At 43.7% G+C, this 25061-nt stretch overlaps 1 protein-coding gene across 1 annotated transcript; it reads left to right on the top strand.

The window, feature by feature from the left end:
• The first annotated feature begins 15458 nt into the window (after nucleotides 1-15458).
• On the top strand, nucleotides 15459-23732 carry RASD2 (RASD family member 2). The gene is made up of 3 exons (XM_033059035.2): nucleotides 15459-16226; nucleotides 19663-19942; nucleotides 21430-23732. The coding sequence occupies exons 2-3, from the start codon at nucleotides 19672-19674 to the stop codon at nucleotides 21957-21959; spliced, it is 801 nt and encodes a 266-aa protein (XP_032914926.1). The 5' UTR covers nucleotides 15459-16226; nucleotides 19663-19671; the 3' UTR covers nucleotides 21960-23732.
• The last annotated feature ends 1329 nt before the right edge of the window (nucleotides 23733-25061 follow it).

Raw genomic sequence — 25061 nt, 5'->3', positions numbered from 1 at the left:
GACAAGGACTCCTGTTTCTCTGCACTGTGGCATTTCACTTTTAAGAAGCCAGAGAGGCCAAGGCTCGTTCATCCATGTGCTGGTGGCCTTTCCAGAGTCACGTCGAAGCTGGGCTTGGGGCCATTCTGGCAACACTGCTGGCTTGGGTTAAATCTGCCTGTTTATCAAGGTAATGTCCCCTTAACTCCCCGTGTGCTGAGAGTTTCCTGTGAGTGTGCAGACAGGTGTGTGTGTGCAGTCCAGCAAGGTTGTGAGGAGAAAAGCAGGGAATGTTATATCCATATGTTACATGCCTATGTGGCAGTAACTCAGTCTGGAGAGGTGGGATGAGCAGACACATGAGGGCACTCCTATGACAGCAAATAGGAGCCCCCGCCCACCCAGGACATTTAGGGGAGTTTCTGCCACGCCTGTGTTTGCACTGGGGCCATTTCACACCAGGTGTATGGTTTAATGAAAAGGATCTACCTTCCCAATGAGCCTGGGACACTCACTGGCTGAGCTGGGAGAGCTGGGATGCAAAGCTGTGGGGAAGCAATTATTTATCACAAGCTACACAGACTCTAGTGTGAGCAGTGGGTCCAGCTGGAGACAGCAAATCTCTATTGCTTAAAGAGAAAACAGGAAGCAAGAAAAGAGGTTAATGCTGCTTACCCTTGATAAAGCTTTTAGCTGTAAAATGTCAAATTCTTCAAAACCCAATCAGCCAGTCATGCCTTAGGCTTTAGCAGCTGTAACTCTAATTGGACCAAGAAAATTAGTTGATCTGCAGCATGAAAACACAAAACACAGCAAAAAAACCCCTCACAAAGCACCTGCTAATCGAGTTAACATGGTGAGAGGGTCTGTGTGACATAAGTGTTCCCTTCATTGTCAGTGTGGTGTTTCCAGGCCCCTCCAGATGACAAAGCCCACTCTGAACTCTGCCTGAGATGAGGCAACCACGCCAAATTGCCCCATAAAGAAATGCAGTTTTAATTGCCGGTATCAGTCAGCCTTGGAGCAGTGGAACAAGCAGCTCACCCAGATGATTAGCATTCCTGGTGCTGGGAGAGCAGGAGTCCAGCCTTGCTGGGGGCACATATATTGACTGACACCTTCCCACACTCCTTGTGCTGTTGTCTCCTTCCCGGGGAGAAGGGCATGCTCCCCTTTGTCCATGTCTGACAGCACCATACATCACCTCTCTGTTTCTTGCAATATTAATCCACTGACACTACCAAGAATAGCTCCAGACCTCAGGGCAGGGAGGCAGCTGCCCAGGGTCTGAGTGTAGAAGCAAAGAAAATTATTACAGGAGCCAGTCAGATGGACAGTTTCCCATTTTAAGCTGTGCATTCCATGTTTATTTATGTGCACTGCCTCCAAGCAATCTTCATAATGGCAGGCTAGACCTGGATTTCTGATTGTGACAGTTCCCTGCCCTGCTGTGTCCGAAGGTAGAAATGTGTTACAGCTTGTCCTGGAGGACTCCTGGGACTTTTGTTCATGAAAGGAAGGGTTGTGCATCTGCTTGGGTTATTTAGGGGAAAGAAAGGTTGGTGTTTATCACAGTAGTAGCTCCTTGCCAGAAGAGGACTGCTCACTACAGGGCACCTCCCAGAGTCTGAGTCTGTCAAGCTTAAAAACAAGCAACAAAAAGCAAAGTGGCTTTCACCACTTTCCATGAAGATTAGTCCAAAACCAGATGGATCCCGGTGAGGATCAGAGAGGTCAGAGACTGTCATGGCACTGGACAGAATGTCTCCTCCACAAACTGTTTTCCTTGATGTCTGCACCCATGGGGCTTTTGTGGACTGTGGTTATATCCTCTATTGATGGCCCCATTTTAGGGGTTTCCCATATGCAAAGGCCTTACTACCTATGGAGGGATGGATCTACAGCTACTGTGTCTTTCAAACAAAGGGTAATTTCCACCAAGCAAAGAAATTGTTAGTGCAGCTGTAGATTTTTGACATGTATTTTTAACAAGGAGGTATGAAATCCTTTTTCCTTGCAGCTTCTTTCCTCTTGGGTCTTAAAATCTTTTAAAGAGCATACAGCATGGCAGGCTTTCTCCAGGATCTCTTTGGGACCATTCTTCCATGCATTTCCTTTTCCAAATGTTGCTGCCTGCTTTTCACAGGAACAGTAATAGGTAAAAGCCTTTCATTTGGGCAGAAAAACCTATCTATATATGAGGTAGGAGATGTTCTTATTTTAGTTACTCATTTCACAAAAGAGCTGTTTTATAGGAAAGGCTTTATGGTTGTCTCTTTATGGGTATCTCATGCACGGAGTTTCATAATTCCTTTATTTGCAGAGGTGTCATTGTATCAACATGAGCAAACTCAAAAAGAACTATTCCAGGGTCCATCACAATCATCCCCACTTTCAAAGAGTCATACTCACAGTGAGATTTGGGGTCCTAAACTCTTGAGTCATCAGGGATGTGATGATCAGGTCACATTTTCAGCAGTTTGGGTTTGTCCCTTCTTTGAATAGGGCAAAATAGGTAAACAAAAAACAGGTTTCTTGTTTTGCAGATTGCTGTGGTGGATTCTGGCAGGGTGTGACTGAGAGGAAAGGGAGATGTGGCTCTCTGGGAGATGAGTGATCTGAGTTGGACTCTAAGCAGTGAGTTTCCCCAGTACCCCTCTGGTTAGTACCCACACTCAAGATCACTGTTCTGTGAGGTTGCTGGTCACAGTCACCTAAGTAGCAAGTGCTGCCTTCCAAGGCTGTGACAGAAAGCAATGCCAACCAAACTGCCTGTGTTTAGTTTTCTGGCTGACATACATGACCTGCAGAGCCAAGAGCAATTTACTGCCTGCTATTCCTCTCTCATGTCTCTTCAGACACTGTTGCTTCGTGTTTTTCCCTCCCAGGGAGCATCTGTGCGTTTTTGCTGTTTCCAGCAGTTAGCATTTGACACAATTTGCTCTTACTGACTTGTCTACATATCCCTTCTCTCTTTAGACTGCTGATGCAACCATGGTTGGTGCTTTTGAACCTGGACTGGTCTGCACATCTCAGGGCTTGTTGTGACTGCAGGCTAGGCTTCAAAAATTAAGTGCTTTGTTGGAGTCCTGTCTGAGAACTGGAAAAGGATCAAATGTGTCCGCTATGCAGCCATCCATCTCCCTGGAGTTTCATAATACTATCCATCTGTTCTTTAGCTTTCTTATGAGAAAGGCTCATGGGGTTATAGAGGTACAAATTAACACATCTTGTTGAGATCGTGTTTAAAAATATTCGTTGTCCATCTGTGTGGAGACAAAAATCCATTTCTGTCAACATTGTTGTTTTTCTTCTGACACTCGCTGTCTGCAGTACCCAATGTGGAACAACAAGTGTTGGAAGACGGGAAGAGCTTTACAGCAAGTGGACCAGTGCCTAACTTTGCATGGGGCTGGTGAGAGTCAATACTAAAGAGTGAGAGAGAACAGAGTGGGTGCAGGAAGGTGGCAGAGGAAAGAGAAGTATTTGTAATGTTCCCCCTTCCCACCCCCAAATGCCACTGGAGACAAAGCCTACAGTAGTATGGTGCCGCACTTGGGGTGCAGTATCTAACAGGGCTCTGTTAAGGGCATGCTCACTTCTATCTTACTGGACAAAGAGGGACTACAAAGAGAGGTTTTGCAGAGAACAGGCACTGCATTGAGCACAGATTGGCATCTGCTTGTCTTACAGGGCTCCTTAAAGGTCTGATGGCAAGACTGCCAGCCTTTCCCCACAGCCACTGACTTAACTCCATCATACTTGGACACTGTATTTGTGATGCTCTTTTATTCTCCCTGACAAAGGCTATAGAAAGCAGCAGAGATGTGAAGGAATCTGTCTGCCCTCTCATCTGAGGGTGGCTTTGGTTGTCAGGCCAAATCCAAGAAAATGGCTGGCATGGAGTGCTGGTAAATCCCTTTGTGAGCAGAAAGACTGAGGGGGTAGCAGCTAGACAGGAGAACAATGAACATCTCTACACTGTCCCTCTGCCACCCCCTGCAAGGCACCCCTGCCAAGAGCCACTCAGCCCATTTTAAATGTATTGCCTGTCAGCTTCCTTCAACAGTGACAAGCACTGTGAAAGGCACTCACCGTGTCTCCCACACCGCCCTCAAACACCTGGGATTGACTTCCTGACTGTGTCTGTAAGCTGGGTTACTCTTGCTGCTACAGCAAGAGAGGAAGGCAAAGCTACAGTGGAGAGAAACAGCAGCAGCAAATCATGCTTGGCTATGCAGTCCATGTGTGCTTGACCACCACAGCCCCAAAAGGCAAGGGTGTCCCCAGATAAAATAACTCTGGGCTGTGTCAGACTCTCTTGGGACAGACAGTGGTCAGTGAGGTGGAAAGATGCTGTCTGTGTGAGGTGGGTGCCAAGCTCTGACAGTCTGAGTGAAGCTGAGAGAAATTTCCATTACCACTCACAGATACAGGTGATATTCCAGGACCTCTCTGCACTGCAACTGTGGGACAACTGGGGAATGCAAAACCTTTAGCTTAAGGAAGAGTTTAGTACCTGCCATGTCATTCTTAGGGCTGTCTGCAATTGTCATATTCATTTTATAGCCTGGGGTTGATCAAAAAGGAAGCCTGAAGGAGGCTTACAGACCCAAGACACCTTTCAGTGCAGGCTGATTTACGTGTACGTGTTAGTTTACCCAGGTGCTGGTGAACAGACCGTAATCTTCTTCCTCATTGTGAACTCAACAAATCTGTGCTTGCTCTGGGCAGGCACTATCAGAAGTGTTCCCCTTTAGAGATGTTGGCACAAGGTATGAATGTCCTTTTCTCTCTCCCCTTTGCATTTTCATGATGCTCACGTGCCACAAACAGGACGGTTGTGAGACAGGAGTTGGGGCAGAGGGCTGGCAAGCCTGTTAAAGGTAGCTCAACTAGCTGTTCCCTTTCCATAAGTACATCCTTCTTCAGAACAGCTGGGATGAGCTTGCCAGCTCCTGTCACCTTCCTCTGCTTTCTCCTGTCCTGAGGATGAGAAAAAGTGGAAGTACCCCAAAAGAATGTGTATGGGCTGGCTTTGGTTCATCAAGTCATACAATAAATTCCCTGAAGCTCAGTGTCAGGAGTGCTGGAAAGTTGCACTCTGGCTACAGAAGATTTCCATATAGAAAAGAGCCATCCAGCCACAGAGTAATTGAGAACTGTCTGAGCTCCTCACCACCTCTGATGATCCTAAAGGGGCTTTGCCATGTTCACTGAGAAACACATCAAGGCATGTTTGGCAGGCCAAGGCACAAGAGGTACTAACCTAGCCAAGGCTTTTTGCTTCTGCCGTGGCCATGTGGGCAGTCCTAGCACCTCTGCCTAGGTGCTAATGGGACACTGAAGGTGTTTGTAGCAATGTCAGTGCTGGCCTGCCAAGCATCTTGACGCATGAGTCATTTCTTCCTGAATCATGATACTGGCTTACAAGTTATTAATATTTATTTTCTGACTGAAAATAGGAATGATCTGCCTTTACTTCCAAACCTTTGAATCTGTAGGATTAATTTCAATGATGCTAACAGAATTTCCTCTGCATTCATGAAAACTTTGTTTTGTTGTCTTTGTGTTGCTTTCCCTGCTTTAGGATTTAAAAAAAAAAACCTGATTCTTCTCATCACACAGATCCAAATCCTGAAGGACTCATCAGCTGTTAGGAGATTTACTGTAAAACCACAAGGATTTGCAGTGGTTATTGACCAGCCATATGCTCAGCTCAGTGCAGTGACCTTTTGCACTTCTGACCAAGCTGCCTATCTGTCCACTTTAAAACTCTCCCTGCTGACTAGAGTTTACATTAGCTCAGCTACAGCAAGGACATCAGATTCATTCCCTATTTGCCCTTTTCAGTACTCACAAATAAAATTTGTCCAGCGTGATAGATGCAGTTGCTAGTGGTGTCTAAAACACTCATAACTGAGGATGCAATAAGCCAAGATGGAAGCAAATCTCCAATCAACCCCATGAACTACTATATGCTGGAAAAGTATATTGGAGATTCATTCTGCTAACAGAACCCCTGGCTCTTCTTCACCTTTTCATCACTTAATTGGGGAGGACAGAAGTGCTGTTCACTGGAAAACACTTAGAACCTAAAACCTCCATGCTTTGTATTGGCAGTGAGAGCAAAAAGCCGTCATATATCCTCTTCATCTTCTCCTTGGAGGTGCAGCATTGCGTCTCTGTGGTGCAGACCTAGAGCACATGGTTTGGTAAGGCTGAGTGTGTAAGGGCTAAAGCACAGCAGTCAGTGGGTCATCCATCCTATTTTTAGTCATGCACTCTGTACCTGAAGCACCCTTGGTTGGCTGCTGGTGGTGAGTAAAATCCAGAAAGCCAGTAACCTTTCTCAGGTCGTGCTCTCATGGGTGATGGATGGGGTGAAGGGCGCTTTGCAGGCTCCTGCTGCTGCCCAAAAGCTTGTAAAACCTCCAGAAGGAAAAGCAGGGCAAGGGGGAGGCTTTGCAGGAAGCTAAAAGCTCTGGCAGATCGTTTATTTCTGCTTAATTGCCAAGGATGTGAAGCAATTGTTGACGAGGCTGCGAGAGAGGGGAAGTGCCCTTTCCCACCTTCTCAACCTGCTCGTGGTTGCATAAGCCTCAAAGCACAGAGCCTGAGGTTGCTATGCCAACTTGCACAGTTCCTCCCATCCACCTCCCCATCTGAACAATGCCGTGGGCCTGAAGGAGGAGTCCATCCTGAAACAAAGCAAACGATGGGATTGACTGGCAGCAGAGGCTCTGTTCCAACAGTGGAGCAACGGAAGGACTCTGCGAGCTGTGTGTACCCATGGTCCTTGTGCCACTGATGACAGACTGCACCACAGCAACTGGCTTGCAGCACTTCTGCTTCAATGTCCCGAGTGCTTTACCTTTGCTGCTGAATTTGGTTTCAAGTCTTCACTGACAGCATAGAGTCTGTGCTGTTACCCATCAAAGGAATCACAAGTTCAGCGTGTCTGTGTGCCTGCTTTCCCTTCTGTAGCACTAAAATAAAGTGCTTTTCAAAGCACTGGGAAGGAGGAATCACTGTTTCCAGGTGCTTACATAAATGGCCTTCAAGTGCAAGATTGGAAAAACTTTAACTCCTTAGGCTCTTCACCTACCCCCTCTCTTAAGAAGAATGCTATATGGACCTAGGTTTTATGCTAAAAGGGTCAAATCCTTGAAAGAGACCAAAGAAGCACTGTGAGTTAGGTCTATACTGCGTAGAAGAGGCTGGCAGATAAAGCAGTTCCTTGTTTTTGCATGTTATTTTAATTAGCAGTGATTTCCAGCACAAATTTTTATGGTTAGCCCCTATCCCATCTTTCTTTGACCTCACACATAAACCACAAACTCTTTTCTCTACACTCCAGCAATAAACAGGAATGGAAATCCTGACGAGTTATTTTGCCAGTAATTAAATTTGTCCCTTCTGTTCGTTTCACAGATGCAGTTGCCCTCTGTTTTGAAGCAAAGAGCAGGTCAGTACCAATGGGAGCTTTCAATAATCTGCTAGTCTGACTGGGTGCTGAAGATGGAAAGTTTTCTTGTTAATTGGACTGTTGTGTAATTATCTATGAGGAACAAGCTCCTCTGGACAGAGGAAGGCTGGGAGAGTACAGTGTGATGGAAAAGGTAATGGGTAAATTTATACTCCTGTACACGTCCTCTAAGCCTTCAGCCAGAACAAACACATAGAAGATCCTTAGATCTTATTTCCTTGGACTCAGCATTGCTTTGTCATTTACACCAGAGAAAAAGGCACTTTGATAGCTTTGATGTCAGAATGATCACTCTTTACACTGCTAAAACTGGGGTGCCAGGCTAGCATAGCCTGCAGCCTGGGCAGAGAACACGGACTCGAAGCAAGGGAAGGCTGGTGCTCCCCTCCTACTTCTGCTGGGCAGGGCTCGAGGGGGATTGCCCCAGCCTTAAAACCTGGCCCCTGAGGAGGTAGGCAACAACACTGCTGGCTTCGTACAAACAAGACCTGATGGTAGCTGTTGCTAAAAAACCTGAATTTTCCTGATTACAGATCATCAGAGAGATTTGCAGGCAGAGGAACCAGGTAGGTTCAGGAAAATTCTCCAATTTCACATTAACGAAAGGGGCCCATTCAAATGTAAATATGTGCAAATACAGAAGTTTTGACCAGAGTTCTGATTTTTTTAGTTAAAAAATAAGATACTAGTCATTTTCACTGCAGAGAAAAACCTGACCTTGAAGCACCCTGAGGGTCTCTTTCCTCTTATCTAGCTGGTTTTAATCATGCTGGTTTTAAGCCTGTTTTATGATTTTGAGGACCTGACATATATTTGTGGAGAGATTGTAACAGACAACGCTGTGTTTTAAAAACTGGGCCAAAGCAGTTTTGTGCTCTGGTTCCTTTCAAGGACGCAGATGAGGTTATTGACATGTCCATTAGTGTACTTCCCAGGAAGGTTTTGGTGGTCTGCAACAGGGTGGTTATACACAAATCTCTGTGTGCTGTGTCACCTCCTGGCTGTGCAGATGATGCTGGGGACTGTTTCCAGTCGTGCAGCCTGAAGGCTATTATTTGTGTGGCCCTTTGCAGACAGATAAAACTCACTCTGCTCATGCTCTGAACTAGCCAAAAGCTATATAATCTCTCACCAGGACAAATTAACTCATGCTCAGCAGCTGGCTCATTAGTAATGGCTGCTCAGTTTTCAGTTAGTTTGCAGTGTGGGCAAGGGAAGCTTAAGTCTGGGGATGCTCACTCTGAGTAACCTGGGAGTAAGTGTTTAAAACATATATGCACATTCTGTTTTTCCATCTGCAAACTGCTAAAATATTTATGTTCCTGAGACACTGAGCCTCACTTCCTAGACATTTGCAGAATATATGGAGATATTAGCAAAAAGTTATGTATGTAGTATTACCTTATTATTATTATAATGGATTTTACTTTGATTCTTGAGTACATGATTGCAGTCCTCTGAGAGGGGGAAACAGAACAAGAACAAAAAAGAAATATAGAAGAACAACCTGTCATTATCACCTGTTCTTCCCTCAGAGTGATATTCCCATTCACCAGCTTCCTTTCATGAAAAATAAAGGTGTATAATATCTCTCAAATCAAAGGGATGAGGCATTTTTCAATCCCTGACACATTCTTATTTTCTTAATAAAGGAGCTGTAAATGCCCAGGTTCTAACATGGAACTGATCCTTTAGATAAAAGAGGGCACAGAAACAATTAACCCTGTGTGAAGACACAGAGCTCTAATTCATGTGTTCTTGCTAATAACTGCAGTGAAACCAAGTCCCAAATAAAACCTGTCCAGAATCATCTGCATGAGCCAAAGCCACCATGGAGCTTCAGGGTGGTCACCCAAGAAGATCACTTAGTATTAGACAGCTTTAGTGCTCAGGCTCTGGCTCCAGGAAGACAACCTGGGAATTGTTTGAGATCAGCTTGTCATCATGCAGTCCACCCATATGGCTTCAGGGAGAAGCACTGGATTCAGAGAAACTTAACAGCCAAGCATAAGAAGACATTGAAGTGAGCAGAGCTGTGCTAGAAGGATGTTTCTGTAAAGACTGAGAGGTTTCATAGGTGAGTTAACCCTGTTTTCAGGAGGCACAGGTGTCGATTGGATGTGTTGGTGGAGTATGAAGGAATGTGAGAAACCAGATCCTTAGAGAAACAATTTTCTGCCCTCGACAGCTCACTAGGCAAGAAGAGCTTCCCACTGGGAATGTTTATATGGAACCAGCTGATACCAAATACAGTGGCCAAACCCAGATCTGCAATTGCCACTGCTTAAAGGAGACCCCAATAGAATAGCTGGTCACAGGCATCCCCACATGGGATGCAGAGGGCTCTGGCTTGTCAGTCCCTCTTTCATGTATTTTTCATGCACTTCTTCTTGTTCCATTTGTTTTGTCTTTGGTTTTAGCTGCATCTAATAAGGCTTAATTGTGCTTTTGGTTAGCCATTTTTCTGTGAAGTCTTACAGGGCTCTCATCCCCAGTCCTCTTCATCTTCTCCCAAGTCTTCCTTCCCCTCTGCTCTCCTTAGCTTTTCATATTCCCACTGCAGGTAAAAATGTTTAAGAGATGATCATCAGCCCTGGTAGACAGACAGAATGGATAGTAAAAGAGAACAAGTAAGTATATATCTTGGGGATCCAAGCAACATCACTGGGCACACAGCTGTAGAAATGACCCAAAAGGAATTGTTTTCCTCCCTGTCTTTTGGAAGATGTCAGACAGGGAGAACTTTTGGGGCCTTTTGAATGAACCCCTTCCTACCAGCGTCATTAATCAGGAAAGGCATGTGTTGGCTCCCTCACAGGTGTGCAGTTATCTGTGTGGACACAGGGCCTGGGAGCAGCTAGGGAAATGGGATGCCAAACAGAAACTGGAAATTGTGAAGTTTCCCTTCAGCCACTCCTTCCTGAAGCGCTCTGTCAGGTGAGTGCCTGACTTGTCCTTCCGCTCCCGCAGGATCATAAAGCTACACAGAGGGATGTGTTGGGGATTGCTTTTGCTCCATCAGAGCCTGAGAGACCATAAACAACCCTACCCTGATATTCACTGAAGGCAAGGAAATTAATTGTACACTTTGGCTGTTTTTTCTCCCATGTTCTATCCTAAAGCTTTTCCAAATAAGGGGAGGGAAGTTAAGATTTAATTTTGTTTTTGAGTAGTTTTTCCAAGATGGGTATAGTTTTAAAAAGTTCAGCAGTGAAACAAAAATGAAAGGATGTATGCATGTATGTCTTGTAAGGAAATCTGGACGTGCTGTGCCAGTGGCAAATGGAAAGAAGGGGGACTAAAAATGCAGTCTTCTCTCAAAAATATTTAATCAAAATATAATACAAAACTGATTCACAAGAAATGCAGCAGAGTGACTTGAATTCATTTTTCACAGCAATGTTTTTCCATTTTGCAGGGATCTCAGTAAATGCTATTAATACATTTTACACCCTAGGATGCTGAGAAATTACAGCCATGTACAAATTCTGTGACAGGACCGAGAATTTAACTCAAACCACCACTTTCTAAATTGTATGCCTTCTCCAGTTGCATTTTCTCAAGTATTACTGTTCTCACTCATAACTAATGATCATTAGTTATTTTCCCAGTCACTGTAACACCCCTGGAGAGCCCTTCACAGTTTAAATGCTGGGGGGAGCTACAGATAATTCAGAAGCAGTAACAGATCAGCTGCTCATCTATTTGCTGTTCAGAATATGACTTGGTACCTGCAGTTTACTGGCTCCTGAACACTAACTTTTCAGCACTGCTGGAAGGGAGGAGCACCAAGCAGGAGGGATGAATGTGGGAGGGAGGGAGGGAAGGTGAGGGGGTGGAAAAATGAGTCTGCTTTACTGAATAATGAGCAGAGTGAAAAGTAATGAGAGAGAAAAACTGGTTTAAATATTTAATCTCCATTGCATTTGCTTTTGAAGAGGAGACAAAAGGCTCGGAACATCTATTGTCTTGAATTCTGACCAGCGATAAGCTGCATGTGATTGTCGATTCTGTCATTTGCCTTAAGGTGGAGAGAAACAGATTGGTCCTGCTGCATCAGTCCAGCCACAGCCGGTGCCTGAAGCTGCAGAAGGTAATAGATTACTCATGACAGTGAAACTTGGCTTCATGAGCCCACATTACCCTGCATCCAGGTGCCAGCATGGTCAGCATGTGTGGTGCCCGAAGAGCTGCACCCTTCTCTGGAGAAGGAAACTCCTTGGAGAGGTCTGGAGAGCAGTTGTGCCTCCCCATACAGTAAGACACTTCATTTAGTTCTTCACCATTTGAAACCAGGTGGTTAGTGCAACACACATCAGCACTGATTTCCTCATCTCCCCCCATTGCTCTGTACATCTTTCTACCCAGCCTCTTTCTGCCACATTTTTTTGCTTCACTTCAGTCACCCTCTGTAGTCCTCCATCTCTGCTCACCCACAGTCCAGGCAGGGCCAAAAGCCACACAGGTGCTTTGTCTACCAGTCACAGCTGCACAGTTTGTGGCACCTTCCACAGCTGAGGCAGCCCCATGGATGAACTGGCAGGACCTGCCTGCCAGTATCAGAGACAACAGCTATGTGTGCCAATGGTCATTGCATCAACAAACCATAGAATCACAGAATAATTCCTTTTGGAAAGGACCTTAAAGATCATTTAGTTCTAAGCCCCCTCCCATGGGCAGAGACTCCTTCCACTAGACCATGTTCCTCAAAGCTCCAGCCAACCTAGCCTTGAAGATTTCAAGGGATGGGGCATCCACAACTTCTTTGGAAAACCTGTTCCAGTGCCTCACTATTCTCATAGTAAGTATTGTTCTCCTTAAATCTAATACAAATTTCTCCTTTTCCTTTTAAAATCATTACCAAGTTGTCCTATTCCCTCTCCTTTCTTGTAGACTCTGCTATGAGGAATCCCTTCTCTTTTCCAGGAAAGGAGAGATAGGCTCTAAGGCTGTCCTCAGAGGAGAGGTGCTCTGTCTCTCTCATCATCTTTGTGACCCTCTAGGCCCACTCCAATAGGTCCATAGTATGCTGGGGACTCCAGAGCTGGATGCAACACTCTAGGTGGAGTCTCATGAGAGTCGAGTAGAAGGGTAGAATCATCTCCCCTGACTTACTGGCCACACTTCTTTTGATGCAGCCCAGGATACAGAGCTGTGAGTGCACATTGCTGGGTCATGTCAAGCTTCTCATCCACCAATACCTCCAAGTCCTTCTCCCCAGGGCTGCTCTCAGTTCATTCCCTGCCCTGCCTGTATTTCTTCTTGGGACCATCCCATGTGCAAGACCATGGACTTGGCCTTATTGAACTTCATGAAGTTCACATGGGCTCACCTCTCAAATCTGTCAAGGTCCCTCTGTATGGCATCCCTTCCCTCCAGCCTGTCATTCAGCAAGGCAGGCACAGCCCTTCATAGCAGTGGTGGTTCTCTGTAGCCACTGCCTGCCATCCTCCTAAACAGCCTTAGCTGGATAAAAACCTCATTTAGGATTTCTTTATAGACTAGAGTGGGAGGGAGAAATGCCTCTAGAGAATAATACATTGCTAGCCTGGCTTTTAAATTGATAAATATCTGGAAGATTTAAGAAAGACTGATAGTCTAACCAGAGGAAACTGCTGAGACTTGGAACTTCTCTTGCTTTGGCAGAGACTTTTTCTCTCTGATTCACTTATTCCCTTTATAACCCTCAAAGCAAAGAGATGCTGCCATCCCTCCTCCTCACATGAGGGCAGATGTAATGTGACTTCTCCACCAGAGCAACTCCTCAGATGTCTTTGAAAAAGTAGGGATTTTTTTTTACCTCTGGTCTCCTGAGCCCTGAGGCAAAGTATGAAACCCAGCTTTTTGTCAACTCCTTAACTGGTAGCACACCAGAAGAAATGAAGCAAAAAACACCAGCCCAAAAAGCTATAACAATGTCTTTCAAGCTTCTGAAGCCTCATAGTTAGCAATTATCTTTCAAAAGTTATTACTTCAAAAGTAATTTATTATTTTACAAGCTGTTCAATAAGAGATCAAATATAGCTAAGGTGCCTAGTTAAGAATGTTCTTATTTTATTACCATTTGAGGAACTTGATTGGTTACTTGAAATGCTGGAGAGATTAGCTGAGTAGGAGTTTGGGCTCAGTGAAGCTAGCTAGCCAAGAGTTTTGCATTTGGTTTACAAAAGAGCTTGAGTAGGCTGAAATTCCAGGCTGATGATATGGTCTCCACTATGACTATTCTATGACAACTCAGTGCACTTGACATGTGAGCCACGGGGATGAAAGAAGATTTTATTTCCTATAGCACTACAGGATTTCACTTTGCTGGGTTTTGTGGCCATTCCTGCTCCTATGGCAATGATACCAGGATACGGGTCACACTCTTTGGATCTAAGCTACACAGGAGCTGACAAGACACCAGAAATGGTCCGGGTTTGATCTGAACTAATGACTTAGAAATGGGAAACATCATTTTTTTTGTCAAAGATTTATCTGAGACATGAAAGTACTCCCCCACGTTTTGCCAAAAGGCTCAGGAGCTGTGGTCCAAAAAGAGTTCAGTTCTGCTCGTGACCCAATGCCAGTTCAGTACTGCTGCAATGTTTCAGTGGTGCTCTGCCACGTCCTGCCCTTTTTTCCCAAATCTGAAGTTGTTTGCAGGATCTGCTGCTTCCCAAATTTGATCAATGTTGTTTTGCCTTTGTGTTAGCCTGTGAGTCCCCAGATGCACATCCTGCTTAAGATGACCGTGACCCTGACTTCAGTGGGAGCTGCTTCCTCTCACAGACAGTTCCAGCTGGACTCATCCCACAGCCTGTGCTGTATCCTTTGAGGTCTGGGAGCACAGAGACACTCACAGGCTGCACAGTGGAACCCTCTCAGTGGTGGCTGTGGATGGCTGAGGATGGGTTCTGTGCAGCACCGGGAGCACGGGCAAAGGAGGGAAGCGTTATTCCAAGGGTGGCAACAGAAACACCCGTGTGCTCTGAGGAAAAGGAGGAGAGAAAGTGAAGCATCTTGGAAATTCCTCAAAAGCTGCAAGAATTGGTGAGGGGAGGAGGTTTCAAGGTAATACACATACAGTTGTTGAAAGAATCTTTGCATTCAACAAAGTAAATTTCTCAGAAAAAAAAAAAAAAAGAAAAAAAAAGGGATAACTGTGGGAGACCTGAAACTGCGTTTGCATTTGGAAGACTGTGCCTCCCTCCCATTTTCTTATTGTCAAAATATCCTGAAAATCTCTGTGGTTTTCTTCCTTTCCTGCCCCACCCCAAGCTAGGAGTTTAAAGTGGGAAATGCTGAAGTATTTAATTTCAAATCTTTCAAAATCAAGTTTTTTGACATAATTTAAAATAAACTCATAGATCTAGACTATTATTTCAGTTCAAAAAGGAAAAAAATTCAAGTAGATCAGCAATGAAATAAACTGCAAATGCACTTAGGGTTGAACAAATGCCTTGAATTCACCCTATTTTTAGTTTGTTTCTCTCTTTTTCCTGAGCTTCAGTTCCACACACTTTCAGTTTGTTTGACCTTTTTTAACATTTCTATTACTCATCCTCAGTTTAGTTTTTCATTTATTTAAATATTAATGAAAGAACAACAGCTCACATTATTCTTATTTCTTAATCAAACCAACCAGCCATTCTAATGTAAATGTCTTGAGGTTGAGCAAACAGGGGAAAGCATTCCATACAGCAAAAGATTTGCAGAAATTATGGACAGAAAGCCCCTGCTTGGGAATGAGTCAGTCTGCTGCTGTCTAGCAGAAAAAATCAGCACAGAAGAATAGAGCTTTTAGAAACAGCTTATGAATTTACAGCTTGCAAAGCAAATTAATTCTCTGCATCTCTCATACACATAAACTATCTCATTCCCCACACATGCATACATACAGGTCTCTGGTGGAAAGACAGGGAACATGCAGTCTGCAATGCACATGAACTTTCTGTTTAGAGGAGAAAAGATTTTTCCAATAGGCACAAAATCCCACCCCCTCAGCAGCCCTCCTTCCCCTGTGTCTGACACTGACTTCAAGGGAGGAGTTGAGCCAATTATCTGTGAGTCCTACAGAAGGAAAATCTGCAATTTGCCAGTAGTTGTGAGAGAGAAAGGGAGAAAGGCAGGGAGGGAAGGAAAAATACTTAACAGGCAAATGTAAAGAAAATCCCCTTCTATCCTAGAGAGAGAATATTTTAAAGCAAATCTCAGACCAGAAGAAAAGAAGCTCGTGGGGAGGAATGAGCCAGGCAAGATCTGGGGAAGCATAGGGTCCCCACAGACAACTTCCATGCCCATCCTGATCTTTCTGCAGAGGATCTGAGGCAGCACAGAGGCCAACTGGATGCACCCACTACCCTGCACGAGTAGGTGCTGCTCCTGAAATTCTTTCCCCACAGCAGAGCCTACAAAGTACAACTTGCAAGAAAAGGCAGTGGGAGACTCAGCCCCTCCTTTTCTTGAACTGAGCCTGTGAGGAAAAGAGCTCATCTTCCCAAAGGCAAAACCTGTCACCAGTTCTGAGACTCCTCTTTAGCCTATGTCGGTTGCCTGATCCAGTTCTGACATCCATGGGGAAACGCCCTTTGGAGTCCTGCGGTCCTTCCCAGTCCTGCTGAGTTCTTGGGAAATACTGGAGAAGAACTGAGCCCAGAACAAGCAGCGTGGGATCCACAGAACAACAGCCTTTTACAATAGCAGCCACCTCTGTTTAAAATTGTCAGCTTCAACAGACTGCACTGAGACCCAGGACTGCTCCTCCTAAGGAAGAGAGGTAAGAAATCAGCACAGAGCTTGCGGTGAAAGTAGGAAACAAACATCCCAAAGGAGTGATTTTGGTGTGCATGAAAATTATAGGGACTAGCAGTGATTAAGAAGTGACAGATCTGTTATGCATGATACAGTTTGTGTCTGCCTATGTCCTTTTTAGCTGGGTGCAGTGATTAACTGAGGTGGCAAACAGAGACACAACCAGCAGCTGAAGAGACAGGAGTGCAAGAGAAGTGGTTCAGAAGTCTGTTCATGAATGGGGAGTGGTAGGGAGAGCATGCACCCTGATGGGAGAATGGAAAACTAAGGTGCAATAGCTCTGGGCAGGTTGAATAAAGAATATCTTCCTTAGGTATCTCCCTATGGGTGCTCAGGATCAAATTTGTCAGTACCTCACTGGCATTCAGACAAGTGCTCTCCAGAGCATACAAAAGCAGGCTCATTGTTATTCATTCCGATGCCTGCCTATTAAAAGGGAAGTGGTGGTTAGCAGGTAGAGGGTGACAGAAGGAGTCAAGAGAAATGGGATTTAATGTTGATTTTGGACCACAGTTTCAGCTCTTTCTGGGCAAATGAGCTTCTCCCTTTATTTAGTGTTATTTAGAGATAACATTAATTGCCTGTATTTCTACGACATTTTGAAATCCCTACAGTGTACCAATATAAAATACTAATATAAACTTTCTAGCATCAAGCCAGTACATTAAGCAGAAGGTACCACTGGGAATTAATCTGTGCTTAAGCATTTAATAAACTGAAAGGAAAAAATGTAGATTAAAGCCAGCTGGAGGTTGTTTGTCTCCTCATTCTCTTCTGATTGATTTTGCTTTACTTAGTACATGAACATGTGGTCTCTCTCTGTATCCTTTCTTCTGTCTTTAATCTTTTTCACTGTAAGAGCCCCTGTGCTCCCCCCTGCCACTTGTGGGTGTCAAGGCTGAAGTTTCATTCCTTTTTTGAGGAGGAAAGGAGGCAGACTGTGTTGAACTAGAGAAAAACTGACTGGACTGAGGGGATAAGAAGAGAAGGGTAAAAACAAAAATGTAAGCTCCCAGCTCATGGAACGCTCTGAGTCAGGTTTGCAGCAGAGGTGATGAGTAGCAGCTCCACAAATCAAAATGCTGAAAAGTGTATTTTGACTTTGAGTGAAATGAAATCTAGTTAGGAAAGCACAGGAGTCCTCTTGACTGAATACCTTGCCAGGTGGAACAAGGACAGTGTGAAGTAATCAGGCCCCTCAGCATGAGTGTTCTGTACAGGATATATAAGGCATTCACTCAAAATGTGTAACCATCAGCTCTCCCAGATGCTTTTGCACCGAGTTGTACAGAGCTGTTCTCTAGCAGGTGTAAACCACTTGCCATCGTGCAGCTACACTGGTCTATCATGACCTGAAGAGCTGCCTCACCTCTAGATACTGGTCCTGGGCGATAAAGTAGTTTGTAGTTTTTACAACTCATCCATTTCCCTGATCTTCTCTGCCAAATAAATAAGCCTGAGAGGGTGAAAGGAAGCATATTTTTGTCTGCCCGTGGATGCAAAACAGTATTGGACTGTGGGATAGTGTACATGGCAGTGTTTAGGATACTGAATATGGTATTTCTGCACTACTAGACACAGGTCCTGTGGTAAACAAAGCACAGAGTCCAGTTCAAATACCAGCTGCGGTCCTTGCTGTCATTTCTGCCACAGTAATCCCAAAAGTACCATAATTCAGCATGTGTGTGTCCATCCAAAGTTGTGTTCTGGCATTAATCTGGCTCTAATATTAGGCTGTCCTGCCCTCTGAATGTAATTCAGAGTGTAAACTGCTCGGAGGAGAGCATTGCATTTTCTTTTATGCATTAGGTAGGGCTGAATATGCCATTGTTGCGCCACAAATTATAACAATAATATTAAATAATCATGTTTTACTGTTTCCTTGGGCTATAGCACAGAGCTTATAATGATGCTGGATCAGAATTCCAGAGACTTCTTTATTTAGCAGTGACTGTATCTTCACTGCTACTTTGGTGCTTAGCACATGTTAAACAAAGTAAAATATTTTAAGCTCTTCCCTGAGATAATTGTCAGCTACATAAAAACTTAGGAGATAAAAGTCACTCAAGGGAAAGATAGGAATCCAGATCTGGACCCAGAAATGATCTTTCAGTGTACATAAAGTACTTGCATTGTAATATTAAATAAACAACACCTAAGTTAAATAAATGGCACAGTGGGAACTTGATTATTCTTTAATAAGAACCTAGTAACCAAAATAAACTCTGTCTGAAGTGTGCCTCCTTTGCTGTAGCAGTCGGTTTTCCCCACACAGGGGCTGTATTTTTCTTTCAGCACTCAGTTCATTTGAACTGGTGCACGAGAAAGGTTTGAGCATCACTTTTTCTTTCCTACCAAAGTTTCCTGCTTCTGAGTGCTATGTCAAAATGCAATCTCCAGGGTCTCTAGACTCATTTTAGATGTTATGGGTTGGAAATCTTGTCTAATAGCTGTTCAAGATGGCTGTCCTTCATCATTTCTCCTGTTGTACTTAGCACCCATGCTTAGCAAAGCCAGTGGCACCCACAACATCTGGAGCATAAAGACTGGAGCTCCTAAAAAATCTGTGTTTCTACAGTTCCACCCATTGACAGCTATACTGTTGCAACAATGATCATTTGTTTATCAGGAGTTCCCACACTTCCAGTCCAAACAGAGAATTCAAATCTGGTTTCTAAAAGGTCACTGGAGGCACAGATCTTTAAATTTATCACCAGCCAGTGCTGTTTTGTAGCTCACTCTCCCTGCATCAGCAATAAATATTGCATGGGACCAGCTATTTAAAGTTACTGAGATGTCTAGCTTGCACTGATGTTGAGCATGATTCTTGTTTCTGTCCAGCTTTTGGCTGATCTCAGAAAATGAATGTTATGTGCAGCTCCTTTTAGGCAACCAAGCGATCTAGTTCTAATGGCAGCTGCAGCAGCTGTAATATATTGAGGAATCTGACCTCTGTGTTTATGTATCTAAATGAGAACCAAGCTCCACTGAAAAATCTGGTAATGTGTAAGTGATGCAGATGGTGAGAAGGAACCTGGTGTCTCATTTGAAGTGCAGCTGATAAATTCAGCCCTTAATGTTTAAATGTAACAGCAAATTACAGTTCAAAAACATGTTATTTTCAATGTAAATGCCTTCATTTTTATATTACTTTAAAAGAAAATAGCAACAACAACAATAAAACAAAAACAAAACAAATTAATAAAACCCACTTCCTGAAAATGAGACTGAAAAAGTTTGTACATTTCCAGTGAAAAAATTTCTGTGTGGACCACTGATTCCTCTGCTCTGCAGGACTATGCTCCAGAGTGTTCTTTGGCAGGCTTGTGGTGAGGAGCTGCCTTATTTGCCCTCCATTTGGTTTCTGATCTTTCCTCCAACTCTGCCATTCCCTCTTTAAGGACCAAGCAATGATGAAGACTATGTCTGGTGGAAACTGCAACCTGAACGTGCCGGCCAAGAACTCGTACCGCATGGTGGTGCTGGGAGCCTCCAGGGTGGGGAAAAGCTCCATCGTCTCACGCTTCCTCAATGGCCGCTTTGAGGATCAGTACACTCCCACCATCGAGGATTTCCACCGCAAGGTCTACAATATACGGGGAGACATGTACCAGCTGGACATCCTGGACACCTCTGGGAATCACCCTTTTCCTGCCATGAGGAGGCTTTCCATCCTGACAGGTGAGAAAGTCAGGGGGAAGAGCATAAGGATAGACATTAGCTTGAGAAGTGTAGCCTGGAGATGACTGTTTTTTGGGAGATAGCTAAAGGGACTACTTGATTTGCTGCAAGATGCATTTTTACAGAGAGATATTTCCTGGCTGGCATGTTCCCAGAACTGTAATGAATGCATTAGCCACAGTGGAGAAATCCAGTGGGTGAAAGTCTGAAATTGAGATTATCCCCTATCCATCTACCTTCCCCTCCTGTTTCATATTTTTATTGATGCCACAAATAAATGGCTGAATGCAATTCTCTGGGTATAAAGAGCAGCAAAGGGTAAATTAAGCATGTTGTTATGGGACACATACAGTGAAAAATAAATATAGAAAGCACAAACAGGGAATTCTAACCAAGAAAGTCCCAAGGATTTTTTGTTTCTAAAATTTCCAGCCTGATTTCCTTGATTTAATATTCCAGTAGAAGGATAGCTTTACTTTTACCCTTTCTCCTTAATCTGCATCTAATCTAATGTGCTTAAAGAGAAAAGAAGGGGAAATGGTAGGATCATTTTGCATCTTCTCACTGTCAAGTCATTCCTGTTGTGAGCTAAAATATATTCTTTAATTATAAAAGTGACAGTAGATGTATATTTGGCCACAGCTCACAACAAACCTTCTTTCTGGATTCGCTATCCACCTTTCTAACTGGCTAGGGCAATATGATATTCACATCTGACAAGGCTACAATCCATATTCAGTGAGGTCCTAGAACTGGGATGCAAATGTGAGCTTTAGTCCCCAAAAGCTCTCTTAGCATGTTCCACATGAATGTCATTCAACAGGGGATGATTTGCCTTATTTTCTACTTGCAAAAGGAATTGTAAGTCGGGAAATGTCAAAAGGATATACTGGGGGATGTGTGTCATTTATGTATTAGGTTTTTCTCATGGTCTGCTTCTCTTGAGCAGATGCAACGACAGCAGAGTGCACTTGAGAAACCTCTCATTCTTGACTTGGGTGTTCAGGACTGATTAGCTGTAAACATTCAGTTCAGGTGTTGTTTTGTGTATTGTGTAGTCAAAGAGTTAAGGCTGAGCGGCTACCAGCTCTTCACTCTTTCTGGTGTCACAACAGGATGTGTTTTACACAGAGATACAAATGAAAGGAAGTAAAAAGAAAAGCAATGCAGCAAAGCTGAGATAGAAACATCTTTATCCAAGAGAAAAAAAACAGGCAATAACTTGCAAGCCCAGTACAAACTAGGAATGCAACTGGATATGACTGGAGTAACATCATAGCCAAAAGTCTTTTCCATAGCACTACAGAAAGATGTGGGAAGTTGAATCAGAAGAACTAAAGTACAGTTGAGTGAATATGTGCCAAAGGACCAACAAAAAATATGGGAAGGAGATAGAAATAAAATAATTGCTTTTTAAAAAATTGCTCCTCTGACACTGGCTGTGACCAACAAGCCTTTACACTACCTTTTTGTTTTTTTAATTGCAGGGGATGTTTTCATCCTGGTGTTCAGCCTGGACAACAGAGAATCCTTTGATGAGGTCAAGCGACTCCAGAAACAGATCCTTGAAGTCAAATCCTGCCTGAAGAACAAGACCAAGGAATCAGCTGACCTCCCCATGGTGATCTGTGGCAACAAAAATGACCACAGTGAAATCTTCCGCAAGGTGCGCACTGATGAAGGTGAGAATCTTGTCTCCAGTGATGAGAACTGTGCTTACTTCGAAGTGTCAGCCAAGAAGAACACCAATGTGGATGAGATGTTTTATGTCCTCTTCAGCATGGCCAAGCTACCTCATGAGATGAGCCCTTCCCTCCACAGGAAAATCTCCATCCAGTATGGTGACACTTTCCAACAGAAATCCTTCCGGATGCGCCGAGTCAAGGACATGGACGCCTACGGCATGATCTCTCCCTTCGCTCGCCGGCCAAGTGTCAACAGTGACCTGAAGTACATAAAATCAAAAGTTCTCAGGGAAGGTCAGTCCAGGGAGAGGGAGAAATGCACAGTCCAGTGAAGGAGGCTTGCACTTCTGTCTGAAGACAACATCCACATGCAGTGCCTTAAAGAAAAAATGATCTGTGGAAGCAAAGAGCAGGCTCGTGGGGTTTACTGAGAAAACCCAGCACACAGAAAGGATAACTTCCCATGGATTCTGCTGAGTCAAAAATGTAAATAACATCATCCTTGAAGATGACTGGGAATAATCACACACCTGAGATACGAGTGCATTTTTTGTCTTTGTCATGTAGTTCCTTGTCATTTCCCTTTTTGTTTGAAAAACACAGTCCTGAGAAGTAAAGACATTTCAACCTCATTGTTAAAAGAAAATAGATCAAAAATGCACAGAAGGCGTTAACAGTCACCCAGCATGCAGCTCTTGCTAAGAGAGAGGAGGTTATGTGTGTGTGTGTGTCTCTGTGTGCCCATGTGCATGCATGTGTGGAGCTCTTCTTTTAAAAAGTGGGACTTGCATTTCAAAGGGCAACAGTCTGAGCATTCCCAGGTTGGGAGTGGACTCTATATGTGGATGCATGACTTTCATTCACTTCTGAGGGGGCACCTGCATTAAGAACTTGATTTTATGTTTGTTGAGATAGTTACCATTTGACATTGATATGAATGTTGGTTTGTATTATAGATTTTATTTGGGATTTGTTGGGTTTTTTTTATTGTCTGGGGGTGGGTTTTTAGCAAAATCAGATGGCAAGTGCATTTGATATTAAACAGAGTCTGCTTTCTACCAGTGAAAGGTGGTTTTCATCTGTAACACTTTCTAATATGTACATTGATTGAAATTATCCTGCAAAAAGCCAATGCATCTGGCTGTTTTGCAAGCCTGGTGTGATGTTGCTTCTCAAAGCAGCCACACCAATAATGAGTATCATAATACAAATGCCACCCTTTGCCTTGTTGGCCACTGGACTAATGATTCCTTCCTCTGCCTGTATCAGCTGAGAGTGACCAGACTTACATGTAGAATCAGACCACGTCAAAGGCAGGATTGGATTATTTTTCAAAAGTAAGAACTGAATTATTATAGTGCCAGGTCCTTCATATTTCTTCTGCTGACATGCTTCTAGTAATTTTGTTCATGGTTTCCCTCACTGTCCAGTAAAAGTTACCTTGATGGAAATATTTGTACTGCAGAAGTCCTTCAGAACACATGCTTTGTCCTGGTTGTTCAAACAGTATTGAACTGACTGATCAGATAAATCTGGAACTGTCCATTCCCTTCTTTCCTTTCTCAGCCCAGTACAGACTTCCTTATCTTCAGCTCTCCCCGTTCTGCTTCTGGCTCTGTTGTTTAATGAGCTCCTGTATGTCCTCAAAGCCCAATATATTCTCTCAAATGTGAGCTTGCCACTCTTGCTGACTGGAATGAGATACGTGCACACATATCTGTGGGCAAAGCATGGCCCCAAGACAGTAAACAACAGTAGAATATATATGTTATATATACCTCAGAAAGACCTTCAGATATATTGTCCCTTCCTCACCCTCAAGTTTTGTGTTTGGTTACATCTGCCTTGCTGTGTCCTGGGCAGAGCTGTGAACTAGTTTGTGCTATAATTTGACAGGAAACCAAGAATGATGATTGCCTGTAAAAATTAGCCTCTGGGATTCAAAATCTCATATTCATTTATCAACTCCACCCTCCATTGGTACTGTATTGGTAAAATACACTGTTCTTTTATTCCTGTTGCCAGGGCAGCACCTTTCTGACCACGTCTCCCTCGCTATCTATAAATATGTACATGGTTTATGATTAAACCTGATTTATTTATTAGCTGTGTCCTGGTTTGTTGTTGTTTGTTTGGGTTTTTTTTAATTTCTCCAAGAATAATGAGGAAGGTCCTGTATGTATGTTGTGCAGGTGCATCTAGGTAAGTGAGTTCTGGGTTAAGAATCCTGATGAGATCTTCAGTAAGTTCTGGAAAAGCCTTTTATGTCCTCCAAACACCAGGGGGCTACACATTTGCATGTTTGGAACAGAACTGTGTCTATATTCCTATCTATCTATCTATCTATCTATCTATCTATCTATCTATCTATCTATCTATCTATCTATCTATCTATCTATCTATCTTTTGGACCATTGACTTATATATACAGATATCTGCAGAGGCAGACAGTTTTCCCCACAACTCCAAAATGAGAGAACAACTCCCTCCTTCCTGCACAGAGCTGACGTGCTGATCCCTGGTGCAATTTGACATGGTCTCTGCAGACACATTACTGTTTATCTCAGCAATCTCTCAGGTCACCATCTGTACCTCCCACTTCTGTGAGTCCTGGTCCCTCTGAGCACGTCCTCACCACTCCACAGACTCCCCACCCAAGCGTATGACTATGAATGTACCAGTGATCAGGTTCTGGGACTCATGTGCCACAAGAACATGGAGGGGGTTTGAAGATGGAGTGAGAAAGGCATGAGTAATGGATATTGGTTGGGTTAAAGGACCCTGGGATACTAAATGAGAACTCCTTGCACTATAAACCATGCACTTCCTTACTGACCCTGCATCCACTCTTCCTGGCCTGCAGGATAAAGCTGAATTTTTAAAGAGCCTTCAAAATCAAGTCTCTGTCTTTGTCTTGTAACATTGACTTTACCATTATTTTCCCTACTGCTCCTCATCTCCACAAAAACCGTCTTTCCATCTCCACAAAGACACCAGATTTCCACACCCTTCCATGTTTTCCTATTCCTGCCTCTTCCACTATGGACACAAAGCCACCTAGCATGGAAAACCAACACTGCAGTGACAACAGAGACACAAGTGTAGGGGAGGCTGAAGACCAAGGAGCAGGTGCTCACACACATGCTGTATGCCACGGGAATGCCAGTGAGGCCCAGCTGCTCAGTCCAGCTTGGCCAGCCAATGCTCAAGGTGAGAAGCATCTGAGAAACTGGCTGGGAATGAAGATGAAGCAGTATTACAGTCACCCACAAAAACAAATGGCAATAAGCAGATAATCTTATTACAGTAATCCTAGTCTTCTCATTGCATTTTGTTACTGATGGAAATTGCTTTTGAAGTTAGATTTTCATGCTCCTGAGGACTTTTTTTTCTTTTATTGTATCATTACAGTCATTCTATTAATATCTATATAT

Source organism: Catharus ustulatus, chromosome 4 (genome assembly GCF_009819885.2).
Source record: "Catharus ustulatus isolate bCatUst1 chromosome 4, bCatUst1.pri.v2, whole genome shotgun sequence".
NCBI lineage: Eukaryota > Metazoa > Chordata > Aves > Passeriformes > Turdidae > Catharus > Catharus ustulatus.
This window is presented reverse-complemented; position numbering and strand designations above follow the sequence as displayed.